The sequence below is a fragment of the Haliotis rufescens genome, unplaced genomic scaffold (assembly GCF_023055435.1).
Source record: "Haliotis rufescens isolate VD_foot unplaced genomic scaffold, xgHalRufe1.0.p SCAF_3, whole genome shotgun sequence".
Lineage (NCBI taxonomy): Eukaryota > Metazoa > Mollusca > Gastropoda > Lepetellida > Haliotidae > Haliotis > Haliotis rufescens.
The window spans coordinates 27,335,004-27,362,106 of record NW_025964001.1 but is presented as its reverse complement, the minus strand read 5'-3'; the positions used below and the strand labels follow the sequence as shown (position 1 = coordinate 27,362,106).

The window sequence follows — 27,103 nt, the reverse complement described above, 5'->3', positions numbered from 1 at the left end:
CTGAGGCGGGTCTTTTTCAACTGATTTCTTGGGTGTGGCCGACGCGCCACCCCCAGGGCCAGATGTAGGGGGTGCAGAGTCCAAGGATCCACCCGATGACCTCCTCTGCCTGTAGCGCTGGTCAGTAGCCCGCTTCGCCAACGCACGAAGATACAAGTTAAAGTTGATAGAAGACAAATGCTCACATTCTTAACAACGTTTATTCCACGAACACGTTGAAAGCCCGTCCTTATTTATGCAGGAAGGACAATACTTGTGAGGATCTACTTTAGACAGTTGTCCTTGACACGAGGCACAAATGCCCGACATGTTGCCACGTGTATAATCAAGTGAAACACGTGTTGAACCCAAACAATGGATTACCAATGATTACATTCCAGGAGTCTACAGGTAAGACATAGTATTATTACTGTATTAGAACAACAACTGTAGACACACGATACGGACTAGTAGAATACAAACTAGCAGTCTATCGCGAAAGTCCTTCTCGAGCGACCAGCTCAGAGGCGCGCTGAGAGATTTGTGGCATGTCATCGGGAGGTGCATGCGCAACCGGACGGAAACAAGTTTATTGTTTACATTCCAGCTTCTAGCTTCCTTTTAACGTGCGACTAGAGGTATGAGATACCCAATTGTACGACTGAAAACAGACTAAAACATGATTAAGCCTGGGCCAATCCTTGGTTGTTAGCGTTGGGCAAGGAGAATAACTCACCCTTCACATGATCACTTGTAGTAAACACCCGAACTTCATTATTTCCTAAAGTAATTAACCTGTTGTATTAACTGTAACCAACCGAAGTTCATGCAGCATGTTGAGTGTTTCACTGCGACTGCATGACAGCTATGTCTATGATGAAACACCATAAACCATGTCGTACATTCTAACCATCCCATTCCATAAGACAAGCATGTGGTACTTGGTTTAAACAGTTACCTCCCTTTGTCTATTAACCAAGTTTCAACTAGTGGTGATTTGGGGGTTCACACATGGGGAAAGCATCCATGCATCATGAATGAATGCTTTAACCAATGCTACCAAACTGCCTGACAATAACTGTTAACCCAAGAAATATGCTTAAACACTTTGATTGGCATGTTAAATTGAGACGTGTCACGGCATGCTTGGCTTGGCCTTCAGCATGACCAGCGAATGCTTTAACCACTGGATACCCACACCCTAACAGTTTGAAGTTCTTTCATAATGATATGTAAATAGTCTCAGAAAGAAAAAAACCCACTTGAGACATTTAGAGCGAACAGGGCCCCATTCCACAGTTATCTTAGAGTTAAGACAATCGTAAGTCTCATACTTTAACACTGACTTACGACAGTTGTAGCTCTAAGATAGCTTTGTGGAACAACACACTGATCTCTTAACTAATTAGTTAAAAACACACCTTAAGAAGTTGAAATAGCAGTTGAAGAAGACACAGACTCATTACAATATACTCCTGTTTTCTGCTGACCTATGACCTCACCTGGTCTGTCCAGCTTCTGTAGTGTATTGTCCTCCTCCTCGGCCACGTGGTACGTAATGGACGTCAGTTTCAGCTCCGTCGTATCGTCAGACACGGCTGCTTTCTCTACAATACTGCAACACATGCACCATAATTGGTTCAAGTTACTGGTGAGGTGAGGTGAAATAGGGTCTAACATCGGATCCAAGATTATTACACTTGTGTACATATTGTGACGTGCATGCATGTGTGTGTGAGTGCGCATGTCTCTGTGTGTGCCTGTATGTGTGCGTGCGTGTGCATGTCTGTGTGCATGCGTGCGTGCGTGCGTGCGTACATGCGGACGCTCTACCACCCGACCATGGAGGCGGTCTTCAAGTTATCCACATGAATACATATTTTATCTAATTTCTAAATAAAAAGTTTCAACTGGGAAATCTAGCTCTGGGTAATATCCAACTTGCTAAGAAATGTTGTCAGTGGTCAAAGCTCATTTGAACATACAGGTACTTCTCATTATTCTGTCTACCTTGGTCATACAGCTAACAGCTAATACAAAATAAACACAGCTTCAATGCTCCCCTTTGAACATGTTGAAATAAACATTTCAACAAAAAACATGTTTTCAAACAAAGACAGCATTTGAGTATTTCTTGAATATAAATATTTTCATGTTTACCTAATATCAACATCTTTGGCATGTTTGTGTTGCTTCTTTTTAGAATGTTCCAAAAATCGGTTCATGAGTTTATCTCTACCAGTGTACACTGGCTCCGCTTCACCATCGTCATCCAGATCAATGAAGGAGTCCGGCCCACCGCTCAGCTTGGGCGTTTCATTCTTCAGAGAGGACAAAGCTTGGATTTTGGGCGTCATGCCAAGAGTTACCTCACTATCAGGAGTTTCTTCCTTGCCATTAGCACTATGGTCCCTGTCCCCAGGAAGCTCATCAGGAACACATGCACTATCAGTCTGTTTAGTGTCATTGTTACTATCTACATCAGCATGTTCCAAGTCTGTAGGACTTTCTAGGCAGCTGTTATCTTTATGTACGTTTTCCACCGTCACTTCTGAAGTTGTATCGGGATCTACATCCATAACTTCATTCACAGTTTCTGTAATCATTTCTTCAGGGTTTGTCGGTTCCATTTTATTTACAATATTGTCATTTATACGAAAGTTCTCATCCAAGTCAGGGAGTTCATCGCCTTCGAAGTCCATCTTTTTACTGAGGGCATCCTGGTGTGTGGTTTCATCCTTGAGATCCTGAGTCTTTGTGACTGGATCTGAGGTGGGCGTGGCATAATTAGGGTTGGGCGTGGCATCTGTATCACTGTGTTGAGGCTGACTGGAGGAGCATAGGACAGCGGGGGAACAGTTGGCAATCACATGTTGAATCACACTGGGTTTCCTGAAATAAAAAACATTTCTCAATTTCTAATTATCTCAATATTAGTATGTGCCTTCGACAGATATTTTACAAATTCTTTCATGCTTGTAATGAAGGTGCTCACATGATTTGATGCACTTCGCAGGGTAAGACCTGTTTTATTACAAAATAGATCTTGATTATCAAGCAGATCGTCTTGACTGGGCGCCGCCATCTTGCTTGAAGCAAATGCAAAGTGATATGAGAGAAGATAGAATTTGATTTGTCAATAGGAGGGACAAAGAAGGGACATAACTCGTAATAGCCACTGGTGGCACTACGAACAAGCCTGGAAATTCCAGCCTAGTTCGGCAAGGGTGGAAAGTGGACTTCTATAAACAGGCCCTGGCCTCGGGAAGATTACCAAACTAAGGGCGTGCTACGTAACGACAATTTGAAGTTAAGGCCAGACACTGCACCTTACAATTGACAAAATGCTTCACAAGTATTTGTTAGTTTTAATTGGTTACAACTTTGAGGTATACATATTAACAATTGAAATGGAGTCTTTTCCAGGTGATGTTGCCACCGGTTGCCATGGAAACATCCAAGATGGCCGCCGCAAGCCTGAAAAAGATTGAAATTAGTTTCAGTTTTTCTCTAAGACCAATAAAGATATTTATATAATTTCAATTGTATAACAAAGCTTGTATGGTGTTGGGTACAATGACAGAGAGAAAAACTGAAAAAAGACTGGTATATATTTTCAAAATAATTTTTCAAAATTTCACATTTTTTAGGTTGATTTTTACCCATAATTTATTTTTTAAAATCAAAATGGCAAACAAATTTTAAAAAGTCTCTCTGTTATTGTGTAAAGTAATCCTCTGCCTATATGTACACCAAATTTCATTCAAATCGGGCCAATAATGGTTGAGATCTATGTTCACTAAGATCCAAAATGACGTTAATGGAGAAAATGAGGAAATAAGTTTGTATATGGTTTTCTTCCTTCAGCACCTATTAAACACTTACAAAATCTTAGTTTACTGATGGGATGTATTCAAGATACTTAAAACAATGCATGTACAAAGAAATAACAGGACTTAAAACTCCCCAGCACCATACAACAAGCCTTCAGCTGCCTCAACATGAACTCGGTCCCTTTTTTTAGCCTCCCACTTTGCACTACGTTCTATCTTAGATGTCTCCTGGCTTTGCTTCCTTGCTTTGAGGGTTCTCACATTATCAAGTCTTTCAATAGAAGCTGCTGTTATTTCATTAGCTTCTATTGCAAGCTTGTTAATTACCTGAGTAATGTGACATGTACCCTCATTGAACGAAGCTATTGCAGACACCACTGCCCGATGCAACCGCCTTGCACCCACAAAAATGGTCTTCGGACAACGGGACTAGATCACGGAATGCAAGCATTCATTAGCATTCTGTGTCTTGCCTTTCACCATCCTCTTAAGGAGGTTTTCATCAGACATTCTTTGATATACAGGTACCATCTTTTCTGCAATTTCTGCATCGAGACAATGTCTGATGTTGACAAAACTTCCTTAGTATTTTCAACAACAACCTGTGAAAGAATGTTTTGTTTTTGTTGAAATGTCTTAGGATGGAGACCTTCCATTCCAAAAACCAGACAAAACATTTTCATTGCAGCATGACCAAGTCCTACCTCTGACAGAGCATAAAAATGTCATTAACCTGAAAGGGATTGGTACCAGATTGATAACCTTACCTTTGTGAAGTGTAATTTTTGGCAACACACATCTGACAGTTTTGACATGTCAACATAACGTTTACAGCAAATCCAAATCTATCAAAATTGTCACTCTTTTCAAACAACAAAGACCCCTGTTCGTGACATGATAGGCATTCAATCTCTTGAAAAAATAAATTCATTTGTCTCATGTCAATTAACATCCATTGAGGTTTTGGTTCATCATTGTCAAGCACGGGAGATTTGATATTTTCAGCAGCTTTAAATTTTGATAGTTTTATGTCGCTGCGTGAAGTTGCATTCAATAAAAAAGAATTCTCACCTTCATTGTCTCCAACGGGGATGTTTTCCCCAACGGCGTGGTCCCCGGAATATTCCGATGCATCTAAAACGTCCAAGCTGTCAGAATCTGACACAGGGATGATCGCGCTGTCAACACGGGTCGTAACTCTAACACCGCATTTCGAACGTGCCTGCTTCAACTGACTTGCCCTTCGCCCCCTATTCTAACCATAGGCGTGTTGTGACCCGTGTTTTGACCTCATTTTAAAAAAATACAACAATTTTCAGTTAAGAAAATATCAAAAACGATGTTTGCCTGTCAATCTTTTCGCAAAGCAGCCGCCATTTTGTATACCTACCGGAAAAGACCGGTGTTTTGTTGCTAAGCCGAATGGTGCATTGTGGGATACGTTTTACTTTATTTGGATCGAACGAATATTCCCGAATGTTGCATTACGGGATATTTCTCCTTAAATGGTAATTTACGTACGAATGTCTCGCGGGAAAAACCGACGATAGCCTCACGTGGAATATCTATTTTTAGAATGTTTTTGCACAGAAAGATGGCGGAAACGATCAGCTTTCTATCGATGTATAACATGAAGGGGTTCGTTACAGCTGCGGGGGCGTTGTCATGGGTGAAAGTTCAGGTTTTTCCACATTGATTACGATCATATTTAAAAACAATACCACACATTATGATTTTAATAACGTTTTTTATTCAGTAAATGTACACAATATCGTAAAAAACATGTTGCATCACAAAGTACATGTATTATATATGCGAAAAAAATCAAAATCTCGATTTTGACATATTGAAGCAATTATGTTAATTTAAGGTGCCGTGTCTGGCCTTAAGCCTTCAGTCAGATGTAACTCTGAACGCCAGACAGGCATCAGATAACAGTGTAGCTGACAAACAATACCCTGACAGTTATAAACTAGCTACAGATGACCCCGATGGGAAGAGCCGACTGACGGTATGTTGCCCGACAAATGCAACTGTGAATCATAGATAGATTATTTTGCGGTAATACATGCCCAAAATCAAAGTTATGAAAAATCTGAGTATCCCCCAAATAATTTAAGTACCAAGTTATTGGCTACGACCTAACAGAATCTTTCAAGACTCGGGCTTTTCAGCGTTAGAAATTGGCACTAGTCCTATAGACATTGCCAAACTGCTCAATAGTTGAGGTATCAGAAGGACAAGTAGAAATTTGCCCTTTTTAAGGGTTTTGCTATATGTTATAAAGACTAGTGGTCTAAAACTGTTTGTTTCCAACGCTGGGCTTTGGACTAGTCAATAGTCACACACTACAATATTGGCATAAGGATTATCAGTGATTGAGTTAGGTAAGCCTTTATTTTTGTCATTGTTTGTAGCTGGTCCTGCTTGAATGAGACAAAAATGTTTACTATTTTTACATTTTCTGTCAGAACTGATTCAGTTGAGAACTGATTCAGAATTACATCCCTTAAATGCTAATAGTCAATAGTACACCCACAGGGGTGTAATAAATATTGTCACCACTAGGTTAGCAGACCTTCTTATACCATTAGCATGGGTTTGATTCAAACTGAAGAAAATGTGTGAACAACATTCTTGGCGTCTCCCTCTGAGGCATTGCAGCCCTACATCTCCGATCAGTGAAATGCAACACTCACTAATAAAAGACCACGTCAAATACCTACTACTCCATGAACCAACAAGTATACAGAAGAAAACAACAGTTTATCTTACTTGAATTCTCGGACTGCCCTGAGAGCTTTGTAATCTTGTTGTTTCTTTGTCGCTCGTGCCAGAAAATCATTGAGAGACTTGGGCGTCGGCTGGTGATATGGCAATGATACCTGAGACTCTGAAAAAAACGTAAAAACGTGTCACAGAGAAGTATTTAAATCAGAGAAACAGCTATTGTAGTGTAGTGAAAGTAGTTTTGAATATATGACATTTTCATCAATATTCCAGCTATATCATAGTATCTTGTACATGGTCCGGATCAGGAAAACCGTGCAGCCTTCGAAATTTACGCTAGTCTTCTAGCCTGAGACTACTAAATTGTGCTGAGGACAAGTTAAAATAAAATGCTGGTAGTCCTCATAGATAAGTAGCATTTGAGGGTAATAATTCTGAACCAGTTCTCGTTGTTTTATATCATGCTACAAAATGGAACTACATAAATCTGACAGTAGTAAACAGTTTTATCATGTTCAAGCAGTGCTAGATACAAAATCTGTCGACTAGTCAAATAATGTTTCCGTTTGTCGAATGGACTAGTCTTAAAAACAAAGGCTGCGGTGGTAGATTGCCTGAGAAGTGATCAATATTCATCCACTTTTTACCAGGGTATACACTGTGATCAACAGACACCTGATTATCATTTTACAAGGTATTCAATCTTTCAGGACAAGAAATATACTGGGGTATATCATGTTACTAAATCCCCACAGAAAACAGCTATACATAGATAAGAGACGAAACATAGCACGACAGACAATCTGTGACTGGGATGACTTTGAAAATGTCTGTATTTGTCTTAGTTTCTAGCTGCAGACAGTGTTCAGTCCCTCTGCCTGTATGCTCTTAATCACTGACCTCGGACAAGCCTTTGTGATTCACTGTGGATGTCCATTAAGTCGTCTCCTTTTGGTTTAGCCTTCCTGTCTTTTCCCTGGCGAGGTTTCTTGGCTGCTCCCTGGATAATTGAACTTCTATCAGTTATTGTTTCTAAATTTGTTATTCCTAACACTTAATATGTTTGTTTGTTGTTTAACACCGCACTCAGCAATATTCCAGCTATATGATGGCGGTCTGTAAATAATCGAGTCTTGACCAGAAAATCCAGTGACTGACATCATGAGCATCGATCCACGCAATTGGGATACGATGACATGCATCAACCAAGTTAGCGACCCTGACCACCCAATCTCATGCTTCTCGTGAAAGGAGACTAACAGGATTGGGTGGTTAGGCTCTCTGACTTGGTTGATGCATGTCATCGTATCCCAATAACTGTGTGTGCAAAACTAATAGGTAACAAGTACAAAAGATATAGTTATATCACTTTAGGTAATCATAAAGCTGCTTGATAATGTTTAGATCATTTGTAAAAACATCCTTTTTGTTTCACTTTGCGTTTATGAGGCAGTTACTTTTTATTTTATTTTTCTCAGTAACGATAAGTTGTCAATAATGAAATACCTTCATTTTCAGGAGTTTGGCTTTAAGCTTGGGATCAAGGTTGTCTTCATCAAATCCCTCGTCATCCGCATTATTATCCTCATCACTGCTCTTTCCTCCACTGCCGTCACTGTCCCCGTCCCTAGGGGATGCTGCTGTATCTACAAATATATACATTCAGCTTTACTGATAAGGATTTGTAATAGGTTAGACAAGTCACATTTGATTCTTTAACTTACATAGAGTAACGTACACTGCAGTTGAGAATATGAATCGGAAAGTTCACAAATCATAAGTTTAGTAATCATGTTAAGCTAAATGTTTTCACAGGTAGTATTATCAATCACTTCATGTTTTACTGTTTCTTCAGATATTTCCAGCTAAAACCAGTACTTTTTTCTATTATTAGCCATTACATCACATCACATCTAAATTATGTCACGTCCTCACTTCCACCTTTCAATCACTCACTCTGCCTTGTCATAGCTGATATCTTTGTAATCACTTAATCTTAATGAGTGAGTGAGTGAGTGAGTGAGTTACTATCAATTTATGCTGCAGTTGGCAAGATTGTAGCTGTATCATAGCAGCCTATTAATAATCCAATCTTTGCCAAGCAAACTGATGGTTCCACTTCCACCGTTACAGCATGAACAAGGATTCAGGGTATTATGACACACCAATCTCATTAAAATCAGATCTTAGTTCTCACTACATGTTGTACCACTAAACAAGGATCTGAAGACTTCCCATTACGGGTCATGTCAAAATGACCTTTCATCCGACCAATCAGACTGACGCTTACCAGATCAGGAAAGTGACAGTCGGAATGTGTTTTCTAATCATGCAACCACGGAAAATCTAATACAGGGAATTCCGGAAGACAGTAATGGGCTTTACAACTGAATCCACACAATCTAGGCCATCTATTAGCCATTCCAGAATGCTCTTTTGTTCAGTTTTGAAATTTCTAACTGAGAATTTGTCAAAATATGTTTTGAAGCATAGTCGCCAGATTGGAACTAGTGCCGTAAAGCACAAGAAAGAAGCCTTCGGATTGGCTCATGTCAACTTCTTGTCAGTCATTATCTGATTTTAATGAGATTGGTTGACACTACAGCTGATTATCGATATGATTCATATCACGATACGGACCAACAATACCGCTGGTATGACAATACACCACATCAAATAGTAAGAAATTATGAAATCACTGAAATACCGCTCTAAAACCTCTTTCTTCATACATTTATGTATAGCATCACAAAAAGTTTATCAAAGAAAAACACAAGAACAAAACAAAAACATGCTTACAGGGGGTGCTGTGATACTTCTGCCATTATGGGAGGTAACTCTATTAGTTCCTGTGCTATTCATAGCGTATCGGGATCTCACAAACCACAAACTGACGATTCAAGTATCGTGTGTATCTAAGTATCGATATCGTAGGTATTGGTGCATCGCGATAGCCCTAGATGACACCCGGTTTATTTGGCTCTTACAACGTGCATAGTTACTAAGGACATATTCTGCTCCCAAATGGTGATGTGAAAATACCAAACTATAACAGTTTCTTGGGTGGGTACACGTAAGCTGAACAATAAAATGGGACAACAAGATTCTGTCTGACAAGACTTCATAAATTCTCCAAAACCGTATGTTTACTAACCAGAATCACTATCTTCTGCATCAAAGAGGTCACTGTTGAATATATTCATCTGAAATCAGACACCAATTGTTGTGAAACCATTTATACATACCTTGTTTCAATAAGTCAGCAAGAGTGTGAATGAATTTTAGGCAGCATTCAGCAATATTAGAGCTATACCACAGCAGCATGTATATAATATTTGGGTGTTGTCCTACACTGCGCTCAGCAATATTCAAGGCAAATGATGGCAGCCTGTAAACAATCAAGCCTGAACCAGACGATTCACTGCTAGATATTGTGAACAACATCCATGTTGACAGGGAAAGATGCCACATTATCAACCATGTCACCGAGTCTGACCACCCGACCCATTAAGTCTCCTCTTATGACCAGCACAGGTTTGTCGAGGCGACTAACGGGATCGGGAGATCAGGTTTGCTGATTTGGTTGATGAGTGTCATCGTATCGCAACTGCATGGATCGATGCTCATTATGTCAATCAGTGGATTGTCTGGTTCAGTTTCAGTTATTTACAGACCACCGTCATATAGCTGGAATAACGCTGAGTGCGGCATCAAGGAACAAACAACAATAATTAAGCCTGGCCAGGGTCATCAGAAATGTTCCATAAAGTCTGAGTAAAATGCAAGGAAATTTACCAGGTCCCATGGTAATCACCTGCTTCAAGGTAAGTATAGTTAAATGTAGTACATTCTTCAACTGATATCCTACTAGAAAAATAACAAGTCATTTGTCAGAAACATGCCATTTGTGTTACAGCCATTGGTCCTATGTCAGCCGGTTGCAAAGGTATTATAATGTCATTTTTCAAATTTAGATTTAAAGCCAATCCCATCTGTCAGGTTGACCTCTTGCTGCTTTGCAAGAGGACAATCTCCATAACCCAATGTTGGATTTCAATAAGAGCATCTCAGACCTGTTTTTACACATTTTGCATCTATGCTCACCTTTTTTTGAGAGGCATCTTGTTTGGGATCTGAAAAAGTGAAATCATATAAATGTAATCACACATTATTATGAGCTTGCCATTAATAAGTTGTACTCATTTATTTTTATAATAGTCACACCATTTCCCAGCTTCCTGGCTCACAAACATTACTAGTGAGCGAAGATATTCATTTGAACAGGGTTGATGAACATCTTGTTACTTCTGACATGTTCAAGGGATAACAATAAGACTCGTGGAGATCCGGGGTAGAATAGGTCTTCAGCAACCCATGCTTGCCATAAAAGGTGACTATGTTTGTCGTAAGAGGCGACTAACGGGATCGGGTGGTCAGGCTCGCTGACTTGGTTGATGCATGTCATCGATCCCAATTGCGTGGATTGAGGCTCATGATGTCAATCACTGGATTGTATGGTCCAGACTCGATTATTTACAGACCGCAGTCATATAGCTGGAATATTGCTGAGTGTGGCGTTAAACAACAAACCAGCCAACCAACCAACTCTCCTGAGTTACAACCAATTACATCTGTACAATTCCTGAACCACTGGGGATGCATGTAAGCTGCATTTACCTTCATCCTCACTGTCAACAGCTTCCTTGTTTGCCTATAGACAAAAAACAAACATATCGTATTGGCATAATTCGTAAAATCTAAGTATTTTTTTACATTTGTATACTTATCCTGCATTGCATTTACTGACCTTACGACAAAGAAGACAGCGCCTCGCGATGGCCCTGGGTGAAAAAAAGAAATGCTGTTTCCGACACAAGTCCACTTTTTACAGGACCACCTCCACTGTCATGTGACAGATTGTCCATGTCACATCCAATCCATGTTGCTGCGCTGTCTTCTTTGTCGTAAGGTAAGTAGTCAATGCATTAAGGTGTAATGTAGGGTAAGTAAAGAATTACACGATTTATAACAGCAAGATTTCACTTGTGAGACACATGAAGATCATCACTGTACATACAGCACAAATTACCTTCTTTTTCTTGATGACCTCTGTCAGGCTGTCACTTTCTTCTCCACTAGCATTGCCTTTTTCATCAACCTTCATTGAAGCTGAAAACAAAAAGTCACTAAATAAACATAAAACTCATATCAGGTAGCAGGTAGTTTACCTAATAGTTTATTATTATACTTATATTACACAATCATATACCGCAGGTATCTGCTCAAATTTGTTTTATTTTCCCCCGACCAGTGGATCCATTCGCATTCCAGTTATCATTCTCAACTCCCTGGAGAGTATACAACCCAAGCTGCCCAGGGGCGCTAGGAGGTTTTCACATCGATCTCACATATTGGTTACCCATAGGCACATTTGAACTAAGTCACTTGCCCAGGGTGACACCACAAATTTGACACTTGTGTTTCGGGTGGATGTACGTATTTGTGTTTCCACCATTTGGTCATCTACCATTGGATGAATGGGTTCTTTTGAGTGCACAGGGTGTATGTTTGTACTGTACACTAAGGCGAGTGACAACAATGTAAGGACCTGTAAACGTTGTTGGTCCCAAGGCTGAATAACAACCCAGTCACAAGTGGAATAAGATCTCAGCACCTAGCGCTTTTGACCGCTTGCCCAATTAGCCCCCAATATATCATCACATCGCTCCTACTTAGTAAATAAACAGAACAATATCATGGTGTGTCAGCTTCTGTCGGTTGAAAGCCTCAAGTTGTAAAACCCTGAATGGGACACAGTTCAAAATTAAACATAAAAGTCAAGTGGTCCATGCAATGACCATAATGGTCCAGTTTAGAAATCGAGAGGGACCCCAGATTCAAATACTATCTGCGAAAGCCTCAATGATCACAGGACCCCCTCAATTTGGAACACTGTAGATCATATGAAACACAAGCTTCAACTTACAGTTTGACTGAGCATCCTCATCGTTGTCTGAATCACTATCCATGATGCTGGAGAGAGCCTCGGAAATTGTCTGGAACCACCAAAGACAATAATGAGTAAGTGCTGGGTCTGTAATATTTGTGGTTGGAAAATGCGATGTAACAAGATATTCTTAGTGGTATGCACAGACCATGTGTTAATAGAATTATCTCCCTTAGAAAAAATGTTTTGTTGACGATTTGTTGTGTGGAACACATGGTTGACAATTGGGAAAACTGCGATGGGTTGATGTAAATGAAGAGGAACCATGGTGTTCACGGAGGCTTCGATGTATATGTTTGAGAAAATATATTTGTTGTGTGGTGAGATGGCTCCCATATTTGACATGCATCAGAATAAACACTCAATCTTTGAGTTTGTGTTTTCTACGAGTTTCAGGTGTGAATACGTCCCTAGTTGGGTAGCGCTCTAGAAAGTGAAAGCGATCAAGACCCGGCCAAACAGGGGTACTCATACCTTCAACAATGATCCATGCAATTGGTGTTTGTTGACCTATTTCACCTAAATGTTGATAGTTTTTATTTAAGTTTGAAATCAAAATGATAACAAGGAATCTCAAAGTTAAATGAAAGTAGGTGTCTTCAGTATAATATTGAGTCTGTTTGGCTTTATGCCACCTCTGACAACATTCCAGCCAAATTCAAGCAGGAACCTCTGAGGAGGTCTAGGTAGTCTTGCCTGAATTTCAGATTTTGTTTTTGCCTCTAAAATGATGACATTAGCGCTGTAACGATTCACCTATACCTACAATATCATTGATAGTCAGGTAAACACGATACTTGAATCGTCAGTTTGTGAGATCACGATACACAATAAATAGAACATGAACTGATAGAGTTACCTCCCATTATGGAAGAAGTAGCATAGCGCCACCTGTAAGCATGGCAGAACACAAGGACGAGGACGTGCCAACTGTTACATTAATAACCATCCCTTAATTTAACACTTTTTTGTTCTTGTGGTTTTCCTTGTTAGCGTTTTTGAGATAACAACAAATAAATGTTTGAAGATAGAGGTATTAGTACTGTATTTCAGTGATTTCATAATTTCTTACTATTTGATGTGGTGTATTATGATACCAGTAGTATTGTCAGTCCGTATCGTGATACGTATCGTATCGCAAGATACCAGGTGACACTCAGCTCCACTTGACATATTATTCTTTGATATCTACACAACACGAAATTAAATTGGAATGGACTTATTAAAAGTGCCTTTGTATTTCATTCAATAAAAGTACCTTTTTCTTTGCACCATTTACATTTGTAGTTTTAATATTACTCTCAGCTTCTTCATCAGACATGCTCTCCCCATCTCTGCTGGCATGGTCCACATCACCATGAATGTCCTTGCTGTCATCATCGTCGTCGTCGTCAATCATCAACTGTAACATTAACAAGCATAACTTGTACACACGTTTTCAATACTTGTTTATTACTTGTCATTGCTTATAAGAAGAGTTTCTCTATCCCTTTGAGCAGATTTCTTGGTGCTTTTGATAATTTGTCATGGCTGTCTACAAATGAAAATACACACTCACATGTTTCTTGTTTTTCTTCTTTATGACCACAGGCTCATCGTCACTGTCAGAGTTGAGGTCTACAATATCAACAACACGATTGAGTCTGGGTTGGACAAATAACATTTCCCCATATATAGCAAATAGTGCTTCAGACACTGTTGAACAGACACAGGGGTAGACACCATTGGTCCCATCTAACTAGACCGAGGTCATTTTGCCTTTTCGGCATGTTCGTTGTACTAGCTCATTTAACATACTAGATTTGTGGAGGTAACAAGTAGTCCCTCCAACTTTTCACTAATCCTGGACAAACAGACTACTGACCGTGTCTATCCCTGGAAAATTTGCTGGTAAACAATGTAAAATATCATAGTACAGTGTTCCCGATGGCTTTTGAAACTACAAGTCCTGGTGGACTGGCAAGTCTAAAAATTTACCAATCAGTTCCAACTTCAACAAATAAAAAATTACCTGGTTATAATTCTTTCAACATAATGTTCAATGCAATGACATCATCTCTGAAGTAACTTAGTTAGATCTATACGTCATTCACACAAAGTGCAGTCAGAATTTTCTCTTCTTTTATTCTTTTTAAAAATATTTCGAGATGATATACCTATTTGAATATCGCCACTGTTTTGTTCAACAACAAAGATTTATAAGATACCTTATTTGCCAGTCCACAGGGACTGGCAGTCACATGAATTACCAGTCCACGCCTAATTTTGCCATAAAAAACTGGTAATTACTGGTAAACAGGAACACTGATCATGCTGATAGTAACCATGGTAACACTAATCATGCTAATTTCTCACAGTCAAAACATTTTTATCACAAATATGCCACCAATTTCATTCTTTTAAGGCATAATTAGACAACATAAAAAGGGTTAAATGCCACCACAATCGACTGTCTTACCTGCAATATCTGGAGATGTTCCTGTCATTTCATCATCCATCCCTGAGTCCATTTTCTCACTGGTTTCATCCTCCATCCGCTTTCCCGGGGGATCCTTAGTGCCCTCAGCAATCGGGACAGCCTGACATGGATCATCAGGTTGCATGATCATAATGCGCACATGCTTACATGCAGAAGGTCATATGTACATTTTTAATCATCTTCCAGGAGGCAAGGGAGTTCGTCAAGGATGGAAACTGGACTTTTATAGTCAGTTAACTCCCTTGCCTCAGGAAGATAATTTTTACTTGGTTTCAAATTTCTTTCACAGTTCTATCGTTATATACTGAGTTATTACATGCTTTTGTAATTGATGATTTCTTTGTGTCAAAGTGGTCACAATAAACAATGATAAAGTGATCTTACACGTCTAAGGGGTTTTACCTCTATTTATTCTAATGTTGGATACAGAGAATAGTTATTAAAATGATTAAGGGTCAAAGTCCACCTTAATTATATAAAGGTCAAATGAAGGAAGTTGTTTGTTCTTTATCATTGAAAATCTGTGATGACCTGACATTTCCTGAAAGGTGACATATATATAAGAACCTCTTGCCATGCTTGCACGTCTTGCAGGTGTGCTCTCTCCTACCAAACACTGTTAATCATCTTAATATTAGTTTGTTTGTTGTGACATCAGCCTGCCTCAATAAAATATGATAATAATATAAATCATATCATTTTTCATATGCTTGTGTGTTTTGTTTACTTTAATTTTGTTTGTTTGTTTGTTGTTTAATGCCGCACTCAGCAATATTCCAGCTATATGACGGTGGTCTGTAAATAATCGAGTCTGGACCAAACCATCCAGTGATTGACATCATGAGCATCGATCCACGGAATTGTGATACGATGACATGCATCAACCAAGTCAGCGAGCCTGACCACCCGATCCCGTTAGTCACCCCTGGGTTGCTGTAGATCTATTCAAACTCGGATTTTCACAGATAAATCATGTTAATAGTATTTAAAAGATGATAAAAGCCACATCTAAAACAAGTCCTTAAAAATTCCACTTTCAATTGTCTTTGGAACAACAGTCTAGTATGGTTGTGTGAATATATCTACTTCAAAGGCTATAGCCTAATCACTGTTATAATTGTTAATTGACATGTAAAACAACATGTAAAAAAATACATATCTAAAGTAAAGGTTTATGTGTATTCAAAGGCAAATATTCTGGAAACGAAAGAGATAAAACGTAATGAAGATGTGGACTGTAGCTATCTATGACTAGTATGAGTGACCATGTGGATGTCTGATGATAGTAACTGGCAGCATAGTGCGTACCTACTATTTCACAGCAAATTGATCAGCCGGTAATTATGCTGATGCTGGATAGCGAACGGGTATGGTTTTTAATGCCGCTTTGAGGAATATTCCAGCAATATCACAGCGGGGGACACCGAAATGGGCTTCACACATTGTACATGTTGTAACCATGTTGGGAATCAAACCCGGGTCTTCAGCATGACGAGTGAAAGCTTAAACGACGAGGCTACCCGACCGCCCCGATGCTGGATAGTAACAAGAACAGCACATGCAGTAGACTGCAGTATTTGGGTCCCCACTTCGGAAGGAACGTTTTTACGTGTTTACGGAAGTTGTCGATTGAAAAACGTTCCACGCATGCGCAGTTCGTTATTTACGGTCGAAGCGAGAGGATTTGTTGGCCGCCATTTTTCTACCGAACGCTGTCTGCAGTTCAGTATTTTCTTACACAGACAACACACTGGGGGTGCAAGGGTGGTTTGTCCCCCCTTGTCGAAATATTAAAGCAAAAATGGGGGGTAAATCGCACGACGGTAAGTTCATTCTGTTACTTGAACAATATATTTTGTTGGGCGGACAACACAGCGGGGTTCAAGGCAGGTACAACCCCACCTTTATGACATTTTTAAAGAAAAATACATGGGGTAAAGGGGGAGGATCCCCCTTTTTCAAATAAATCGCAATATGGTATAACTTCATTCATGAAAGCATGTGAATTTTCATAGGAAAATGATCATCGATAGATACTTTCTCATTCAAACAAATCATTTGAAACGTTGAATTCGTTTTGACTGTCATATAGATTCTAGGACCTAAGTCTGTGGATCCATCTAGACCTAGTTCAATTTCTTTTTCTGCTTCTTTTTCATCTTTTTCTTAAACGATCATTTTGCTTCCTAAGTTTAATAAATGTAAACACGGCCGGTGAACTTAGAAACTGATCAATTGAACAACTGAAATATTTCTTTTCTGATAATGTTTTGAACAAAATAATTGTCATACATTCCCGCATTCGCCCCATACCTATGCAAAGATGTCTTCACTGTACGCCAAGTCGACTCTGTTTTATTTGTACAAGCCACACTTTATGAATTTACAAGTTATGAGCGAAGTTGCTTTCGTAGTAACGAGTCCATATAAGGAAAGTCACATGATCAGACACGTGACGTCTTACGTCATTTATGTCCCGCCCACAAACAACAAGAAGTTGACAGTACAATAATTCGGCTTCACTTTCCATCGTAAAACTCTCGACCCCCACAGGGGCAGAGTTTTAGACCATACTTTTCATGTCCAGCACATTTTTTGGGTCCTTTTTGCTAAAAAATGCCTCCTAACGGATTTCGGCACGCTTGCGCGTGCGCGCTTATATATAAGCGAAACTGACGAAGGCAGTGGTTGCCTTACGGAAACCCCCGAAGTGGGGACCCAAATACTGCAGTTGACCCAGTTTGTACCGAGCAGAGAGTATTTGAGTTAAGTGATAATAAGCTAAACAAAATTTTTAATTTACCTTATGCATTCATTGTCCCCACCATAAAATCGACTATCATATTAACCCCCCAAAACAATATGTGACCATTTCTAAATCGAAAAGAATGCTTGACATGACCATACTGCCCTCAGCTAGAGTAACATTAGCCTGAACATGTGAACCGCAAGCGTGTCAATCATTGTTTAGAAAACTTGTCCGAAAATTTACAAACCACTTTGTCTCTCGACTAAAAGTATTCTGATATTTATATATCTCAGCTAAGTACCGCACAATGTCGTATCTACAGGGTGAATGCAGGTTCATGAAATAATATAATATCTTTCTCCATCCCCATAAACATGAACAAATGACAACAAATAGTCATGAACGATGAAGCAGACGATTTTCTCTCATCATTAATGTTACATTGTCTGTGTTGTCCACATAACGACTAAAACTAGATACCTCTTTTGTATCCTCAGCTTCTTCTAACACACCAGTCATGTCTGTAATAATATAATCCGTAAGTAAGATCGATGAAATTACTTGTTATCTTCTTGTCAGATTTGGCGCAAGACGATCATTTAGTATTTCCCGCTGTAAAGTTACACGCATGCGTATAACCAACTTCCGTGTAAAGGGCAATCACTCTGTGTCAATATCGATAGTGTTCTACGAAGTCTAGATTCTCTTACGAGAGTTCGATTCCAAATAAAATGAAAAAAAAATCGTTCATAACCTATTTTTGTAGGTTTAGGCTGCTGCTAATAGCTGCCTGACTCTGATTTTTTTCATGACAATAAATGTAGGTTTTATGTTCACAAAGCCTGGATCAGTGGATGTGGGTCAGGGAACTGGTCACCATCATCTCCTACCATAAACAAGTAAGACTGCTATATCCTAAACAGTCAGAGGTATCAAATCACAATTGCACCTCGGACTGAAACTGCCAATTTGACATCTGCATCACTTTGGAAGCTAACATTGATAGAAAAGTACTTCTTTCTCCATCATTGTCAGTATTTTTGTACATAGAATTCCAGGTGACAAAATGTAGAACAGTTACAGTATTCAAAGTATGTGTGGCAATGCATTTTGACGAAGAGAGTGTATTTGAAGTTTTTTGGACCACAGAGAGCTTGAAATTTAGCACTTTTTGCTATATATGACTGACATCATATATGTTCTGCATCAATATGAATGAGCAGTGTGACGTCATATAATAGCGACGTGCTATGCATGTACAACTAAACAGTACTTGCAGGCACTTTCAATAACAACTAAAGTATAATGATTAAAAAAATGTTTTATCGTCCCAAACTTTGTTTTCATTGGACTTGACCAATGCCACATCACTCAGTATCTTAGCTGACACCAAAGAGTTCTTGTTTCATTTTGTCATGGGTGAGTGTGTGAGTGAGTATGGTTTTATGCAGCTTTTAGCAATATTCCAGTAATATCATGGTAGGAAACACCAGAAATGGACTTCACACATTGTACCCATGTGGAGAATCAACCCCGGGTCCTCTGCATGAAGTTAACGCTTTAAAGGGGCACTAATCTCTGGCTTCTTCTCGGCTGTCTGACTAGCTCACTAGCTGCTGTGCGTCGATTTGCTCACTAACACAACTGGGCGTGACAAGAGACTGGGCTACTGTCTGTAAAGACAGCATAAATAAACTTGGAGGCAATATTTTTTTTACGCATTTTTGAACACTGATTGGTTACCAGCGATCAGAGACCATATATGGTGTAGTCAACATGCAATGTGCCCCAGCTGTCACTATGTATGGATACCATGAATCAGTACACATTTTGTGAAATTTTAATCTTTGGGTTTATAGATTTGCCCAGGGCCAAAATCCACTTTCAGAAAATAAAATAGAATGGGCAAATCAATAAATTCATAGTATAACATACAAAATCCTGCTGCAGGAGTAGTTTAAATTCTCAAAGAGAGAAGCGACACTGGTGCATTGTCGGCAAACTTTGCACTATTTTTTTCCTTTTGCTTGTCATAATACAGTACGTAAAACATTATGTTTATGTTTTATTATTTTCTCATACAGAATATTAGACTTGACTCAGTGTGATGTTGATGGGTATAAGTCTCTTGTCAGGTGTCTTTTTTTAACTTTAAGAGTGAGTCTATGGAGTGCATTCTCAGTCTAAAGACTGGGTTTTCTCACAAAATGTTGTGTATGCAGTATTGAGATATCGGGTATCAGGTGGTTATCCTCGCTGTCTTGGTTGATGCATGACATCATATCCCAATTATGTAGCTAAATGCTCATGATGTCAATCACTGGATGGTCTGGTCCAGACTCGATTATTTACAGACTGCTGTCATATAGCTGGAATATTGCTGAGTGCGGCATTAAACAGACATACAAATAAATCTTTGTAGTACCCGGTTTGAAGATGTCAGATGGAAGTCTGGAGGCCTAAACAGAAGGGTGTCTGATGGCAGGGTATGAAACTCCCAAAAATTTCAGCCAGACCACAGGACTGGCTAGCTGAAATACCCTGACCAAAACCTGCCTGCCCACTATAATCATATGTTTCTCCGGATAAGCTAACGGGGTTTCTTTTTGGTTACATTCATCTTTACATGTGAATTAATGCTTATCATTGGGAAATATTTAGAATATTTTCACATATGAAATATAACCCGACCGTCAGGCAGGGGGATTTGAAAATCTGGCAGCCCGAGTTGAAATCAACCCAGGTAGGTATTTCGAACACTGCTGATGGACCGGTCTGGAGTGATTTAAAGTGGCTTGAAGGATAGAGAGTCAAGGCTAATGAAAATCATATTAAAATGTGATGTAGAAAGTATTTGCCTGACACCATTTAATACTTTGTTCTGCAATTTTCTCCGTTGTATGTGAGCTAGTTTGCGAGCTAAAAAGATGTAAACCACAAAATAAAAATGTGTGGCCTTAGTATATCTTTAAACAAACTAAAAAAAATGGTATTCAGACAGTTCTTTTTATTAACAAGACAAATAATCATTTATAATAGGAAGAAAATGAATATTGTACAGCTTCATATGTAAAATAATTGCTGAATATTGCAAAACATGTCACACACACATGTGCCTGAGATCAACAGCTCGTGTTCCAGTCAACATTACAGAACATATCGAGGCAGGTAGCAATGTCTTAAGTCTTTGCAGAAGAACAAGATTAAAGATGAGATCTACCCACTCACACCAATTTTCCAATGTTAAATGACATGAATAGTTACATTTATTTCCTGTTTAACAAATATATAACAGTGCCACATGGCTCTGTGAGCACATACAAAGAACCTAAGTAGTCTTTGAAATTCACGCTAGTCTGCTAGCCAGAGACTAGTAAATTGCGCTGAGGACAAGTGAACCTGCAATGAAAGGAGTCCTCATAGATTAGAAGCTTGTAAGGGTTATAATTCTAATCCAGTTCTCAATGCTTCAATTTTACTACGAACTGGAACTGAATAATAGTGACAGAAAATGTAAATATAGTAAACATTTTTGTGTCATTCAAGCAGGACAAGCTACAAACTCGGAGAATTAGTAAAATAGTGGTTTCCCTGGACAAGTAAAAAACAAGCTAAATTTCTGAGGCTGTAAGTATGTATATACATGCTTCTGACATCTATTGATCCTCTCCATATAAGTCAAAAGAAAGGAATTGTTAAATTTGGCTGAGCAAAAAAATGCAAAGTCATTAATTAACACATACATATACTCACATACAAAATATAGATAACCATCTCACATTCTCTCTTTTTATTGATATTTTTTTCATAACACCATAACTGATAACTGGATAATTTGGTTCAGCACTGCTTTGAGCAGTATTCCTCTTATACCACAGCATGCCAACTTTATGTACCGGTAGTCGTCGAGCTCAAAGTGACAAGGTTTACCTTATTTGTGAAACCCGACCACATGCAAGTATGGTGCTGACAAACCAAGCATCATAAACTATGAATCCAGGATTCAAACCCATTAACATCGGATTCTGGCATGACAAAGAGATTCTTAGTAACGCAATTTCTCGTGCCTTAGATCATGTGTACTCTATTAGGTTACTGTCTAAAATGGGGAAATGAGTTCTAATACATCATAACCATGGTACCTTCCAGACTGGTCCACTCTCATTATCTAAAAACTCATCACTTAAATTCGAAAAATTCGAAACCTTATTGATGATGGTAAATGCACAGGATAAATATGATAATACAGAAAGGCATTAAATTCATGGGCAAACTAGTTCAAAATATTACAGTTACTCTTTACATAGTACTCGACTTTTGATAAAAATATTTTTATCTTTCCATGACACACAAATTTGATTTTCACGTCAAGTGTATATTTACATAGAATGACCTAACTGTTGTTCTCATCAAAAGTAGAATAGTATGCTTTGTGAATACTGCTAACCTAACTTAAGACACATGAGGGGGCATGGTTGGCCCAGTTGTCTAAGGCACCGTGATTCGCTTTGCAGAGTTGCGTCCCTTGGGCGTCCCAGAAATGTATGATTGTGGGTTTGAATCCCGGTTCGATTTTGTTTCTAGGTTTGTCAGCACCATACCTGTGCTCGTGGGTTTCACCAATGTGGTAAATGTCCAAGACCTGCATCACTTCGGGCTTTCCTCCAACATTAAGCTGACACGCTGTGATATAATTGGAATACTGTTAAAAGCGGCATTAACCCCAACTCATTCACTCACTTAAGACACATGAGTAAACCAACACTATCTTGTCTATGTAATGTCTGGAAACGACAAACTGAGCTGCAACATGCTGGAAGATTTGACTGTAAAACATATACATATACTAATGGAAGAGAATATATGGATGTCAACTTCTTTATAATGAGGAACACAACGTTTCGGAGTGTATGCTTACTCCTTCACTTCTAAATGCCTTTCAGAGACCATATACATATACTGGAAATAAATAAATTCATTACAAGACCAAATGTAAGGTTAAAACTGAGGACCTGTTTTCTTTAAATTGACACCAAATTCACCCTCTTCTCAAACATGTCGAAAGGTCCTAACTGACATGTCCATAGTCGTTATATGTTGTCTCCAGGCTAAATGTTTCTCATAGAAATAAACAAATAGAAAAATACATAGACAATGACAGACACAGCAATGAACAAGAACCAGTTACCAAATTGTTATTGTCCAATCATAAGTCATCAATATTAGAAATAATGTTTTCAAATTTGTATGCACTGCAGGGTGGTACCACAAATAAGTGTCCTGATTGTTTGATTGTATAGCATTATGAAACTGGTAAAGTATAAGTAAAGGCCCATTTGTATTGAGGTTCATTGCAAAATAAAATTGTCCACGAGAAAACTAGACATATTCATATTATTTCAAAACATTTATGTTAACAGCACCACATGCAAACCCTATTTTGGACTTGGAGCTGCATTAACGCTGTCTGTCCTGTATGAGATGCAGCCATGGAAATATTATCACTCACAGAGATACATACACCCTTCACCCTTCAACAGTGCTTAAAATAACTCCTTGACTCTTGTGTCCAGATAGATTTAGATGGACTAGTAATCCATCTATCACATCATGGTAGCAATTATATTCCCAGTGTCTGATTGTGTATGGTGTTACTCCACTTTTAGCAATATTCCAGCAATATCACGGCGGGGGACACCAGAAATGGGCTTCACACATTGCACCCATGTGGGGAATCGAACCCGGGTTTTTGGTGTGACAATTGAACCTTTAACCACTAGGTTACCCCACCACCCCTCAATAATATTCCCAACTTATTTCACATAATTATAATAATACTTGAATTTAGCATTTACTTTTATTGATTTCGGTGCAAAATGTTATTTCGACCACTGTTCTCCAGATCACAGCCACGAAAAACACATATATACGCTTGAATACTATGTTGTTGCTCACAACAGACTTCCTTGTTGTCCTACACAATCAGACCATCTTGTCCCCACTCAGCTGGCCTGATTCTTATTCTTATCATCCTCTAATGCCTCTGGTCGGTGCAGAGTCCATATGCAGGTTTGCCCTACGCCTGTCATGCTGACAACTGAGAATCCCTTCTTCTCCAACTTGTTGAGGACGACACGGGGCGGGTCAGGGCTCTTGTACTCCAGACTATAACACACAGAAGTAAGGACAAACTTTCAATAACTGACGACACGGGGCGGGTCAGGGCTCTTGTACTCCAGACTATAACACACAGAAGTAAGGACAAACTTTCAATAACTGACGACACGGGGCGGGTCAGGGCTCTTGTACTCCAGACTATAACACACAGAAGTAAGGACAAACTTTCAATAACTGATGACACGGGGCGGGTCAGGGCTCTTGTACTCCAGACTATAACACACAGAAGTAAGGACAAACTTTCAATAACTGACGACACGGGGCGGGTCAGGGCTCTTGTACTTCAGACTACAAAACACAGAAGTAAGGACAAACTTTCAAAAACTGACGACACGGGGCGGGTCAGGGCTCTTGTACTTCAGACTACAAAACACAGAAGTAAGGACAAACTTTCAAAAACTGACGACACGTTGCTAAAGTCGTTGCTATGGAAACTTGAAAAATAATTTTTTTTAAAATCCCAAACTATCAAACGGCACCAGTTTACCACTAGACCTATTAATGTGACAAGTTTGGTGAAGAAATTTTGTATGCTTTTCAAGATCTGCTCCAGAAAAGAGCACTACCACCATTTTCAGTCTAAGTCAAAGTCGTTGCTATGGAAACTCAAAACTAATTTTTTTTTAAATCCCAAACTATCAAAAGGCACCAGTTCACCACTAGACCTATCTATGTGCCAAGTTTGGTTAAGAAATCTCACCCTCGTAGCTTTTGATATGAAATATATCAACACTCATCGAAAAAGGTCTAAACTTCTTCATCAAGCCTAAAATCTTTTAACTTTTATTGAAAGTGTTAATATATTTGTTGTCAAAGGACACTCGTATCTTATCCTCATTTTATCTGCCATATTTATAGTGTATAAATGATCTAATCATATCTGCATTCATATTTACAAAATGACAATGCATTAGTTAGTAAGTTCAAGGTATAAGCCTACAAGGTCAATTTTGAATGTTTTGAAAAGAAAGCATTTACCCAAATATAAAAAAATATCAGACTGTGAACAGAAATCCTGATTAAGATAATTGAAATTTAATTAATTTGGGCTGTTCTCACAAGTTGTTTCCAAGCTGTTTGTACAAGGATGCACCAAGATAGTCCATTAACTGGAGGTCACTCCATTCATCTCCAACAACTGTCGGACCATTCTCCTGGAAATAAAACATAACTGTGATCAACACAAGCACAGTGATTTACCTTTGTCTGTATATTTGCAAGTTTTAGGAACCCTCGATATTTTGGGGGTCTTTGCGTTTAACAGGTTTAACAGGGGTGGGGTGGGGTGGGGTGGGGGTGGGGGTGGTGTGGTGTGTGGGGTGGGGGGTGTCTCAGGGTGACCACTGCATCAACAACAAGTATGATACAAAGTATGCGTGATACCTTATGCTTATTTCCGATGGGGATTTTTTTTGTTTTAAATCGAAACGTGTGATTCAGTGGAGAAAATCTGGCACTGTCTGTCCAACATTGATTGTATTTCTAATGAGAATAAAAGTAATACATCAACATGATTAATCCACAAGATTCAATTAAAATATGGGTTCAATCATTTCAACATTTATACTGTTTTGCATCGGATGGGATGCATAGTTTACGTTATTTGCGTCCATTCTTATTTTTTTATGCATATGGGATGCAATATGTTGTGTCTGGTAAAACACTACAAGCATTATGAATATAGGCCACATATATTTTATCTCTGTTACAATGCAGGCCACAACCTGAGAGCTACAAACACTGATAATGTGAGCGTTGCCTGGTGAACGGCAGTCTTTCCTTAAACATGTGTTGACTGTGTGTTAAAGGTAGCCTTATTCCATGACCTGTTTAATCCTGAAATAATGCTGTCATCCTATTTTCAGTGCATGCTATCACGCACAGCATTTTATCCACAAAAGTCCCAAACAGATAGGCCTACATATCACTGTTGAGTGCAGAAATGGACTTCATTGTGTCGTAGAAAATCACTTCACGTATTATGCACCTCCGTCTGTTACCTGGTGACTGAGCAGATGCATAACATGATTTTGATAGAAATGTCGGCCGGAGCATGTAACATGATTTTGGGGTAACTCCCATTTTTTTCTATCTCAAACGTACCAGTCGTATCTGTGTGCTTATCAACATGTACGGCATTGTCACGGCTGTTTTTCTGTCTATTTTTAATTTAACCTCAGCGTCAGACTTGGTCTCGTCTAACTTCCTTGTCTAGAGTTAACTGCCCTTGTCATAAGCAGGTGCGCGTCGTCTGCTTTGCACACTAGACTTGGCGAGGCTGTATTTGTATGAGTTTTTCCCCCCATGAGTTTTTTTAACGTATATCCCGAAAGCTTATGAAAAAAAACCTGTGCTATATGGGTTGTGTATATATGCTAATAGACAATGTTATAAATAAGAACATCGTCGCATTTATTTTTGCTTTTAAGTATATATTTTATACAGTATGTATACATTGGGGTGACTATGCGAAACATTGCGATAGTATGACCAGTGCGTTTACCTTCTCACAGACCCGTGAAGATTCCGCCCCATGCTTGTATGGTGGCCGAGAGGGGACATCGCTTAATTTCTCGCTCTATCGCTTTATCGCTTTCTCGCTTTAGCGCTCTATCGCTTTCTCGCTCTATCACTTTCTCGCTTTCTCGCTCTATCGCTTTCTCGCCCTATCGCTTCTTCTAATGACTAAACATAGTCATATGAAGGAATCGGATGTTCTTTAACTTCTTTTGAATAGTTTGTGCTGTAAATCTTGAAATTAACGTTAGAGTTAATTATAAATGAAAAAAATAAATAGCGTAGACATAATTACCGTATTCGACGTAATAAGCGCCCAGGGCGCTCTCAAAAATTAGAATATTATTTTGGCGGGAAAAAAAAGTTGAGTTGAAAGATAAATTTCGTGGTTTATGCTGACAGCCTGAAATGTTTATGTACGACAGATATATTTTTCCCGAATTTTATGCCCATAATTAAGTGTGCATATAACGCAAGAGTGCGTATTATACGCGAATAAATTAGTCTTGTGTACATTAATCAATCGCAAGGGGTGCTAATTGGGATTGTTCACGAGCCAATATTTTAGCAAATATCGCCGTGGGCGTTGATTAGAGCGGGGCGCTTATTACGTCGAATAAGGTAATTATACT

The 27,103-nt window shown here is 39.0% G+C and overlaps 2 protein-coding genes and 1 long non-coding RNA gene across 3 annotated transcripts in view; all 3 read right to left on the bottom strand.

Annotated features, from left to right (window-relative positions):
* LOC124146263 (claspin-like) overlaps nt 1-18,410 on the bottom strand; it is a 36,855-nt gene extending 18,445 nt beyond the window's left edge. Inside the window, exons 1-14 of the mRNA XM_048403968.1 lie at nt 18,258-18,410; nt 15,008-15,128; nt 14,108-14,166; nt 13,808-13,951; nt 12,529-12,598; nt 11,632-11,711; nt 11,220-11,253; nt 10,647-10,675; nt 9,697-9,745; nt 8,049-8,188; nt 7,443-7,542; nt 6,588-6,705; nt 2,140-2,871; nt 1,482-1,594 (exon numbers count right to left, since the gene is read on the bottom strand). Of these exons, the coding sequence (XP_048259925.1) occupies nt 1,482-1,594; nt 2,140-2,871; nt 6,588-6,705; nt 7,443-7,542; nt 8,049-8,188; nt 9,697-9,745; nt 10,647-10,675; nt 11,220-11,253; nt 11,632-11,711; nt 12,529-12,598; nt 13,808-13,951; nt 14,108-14,166; nt 15,008-15,128; nt 18,258-18,296 (1,828 nt within the window). The 5' untranslated portion in view covers nt 18,297-18,410. The remainder of the gene's footprint in view (nt 1-1,481; nt 1,595-2,139; nt 2,872-6,587; nt 6,706-7,442; nt 7,543-8,048; nt 8,189-9,696; nt 9,746-10,646; nt 10,676-11,219; nt 11,254-11,631; nt 11,712-12,528; nt 12,599-13,807; nt 13,952-14,107; nt 14,167-15,007; nt 15,129-18,257) is intronic.
* LOC124153021 lies at nt 3,333-5,700 on the bottom strand. The gene is made up of 2 exons (XR_006863600.2): nt 4,884-5,700; nt 3,333-3,456 (listed from the first exon to the last, which is right to left on the bottom strand). It is a non-coding gene; the product is annotated as an uncharacterized LOC124153021 (long non-coding RNA).
* Nucleotides 18,411-22,416: 4,006 nt separating the features above from the next.
* LOC124145028 (GTP cyclohydrolase 1 feedback regulatory protein-like) lies at nt 22,417-26,181 on the bottom strand. Its single transcript, XM_046514672.2, has 3 exons — nt 26,058-26,181; nt 25,014-25,108; nt 22,417-23,942 (listed from the first exon to the last, which is right to left on the bottom strand). The coding sequence occupies exons 1-3, from the start codon at nt 26,091-26,093 to the stop codon at nt 23,780-23,782; spliced, it is 294 nt and encodes a 97-aa protein (XP_046370628.1). The 5' UTR covers nt 26,094-26,181; the 3' UTR covers nt 22,417-23,779.
* Nucleotides 26,182-27,103: the final 922 nt, after the last annotated feature.

Coding starts and splice junctions, on each gene's coding strand:
- LOC124145028 (XM_046514672.2), bottom strand. CDS start 26,093: ATGCCGTACATGTTGATAAGCACACAGATACGACTG. Junction 25,109..26,057: donor TAAGCACACAGATACGACTG/GTACGTTTGAGA, acceptor TTTTATTTCCAG/GAGAATGGTCCGACAGTTGT. Junction 23,943..25,013: donor AAACAGCTTGGAAACAACTT/GTGAGAACAGCC, acceptor TGTGTGTTATAG/TCTGGAGTACAAGAGCCCTG.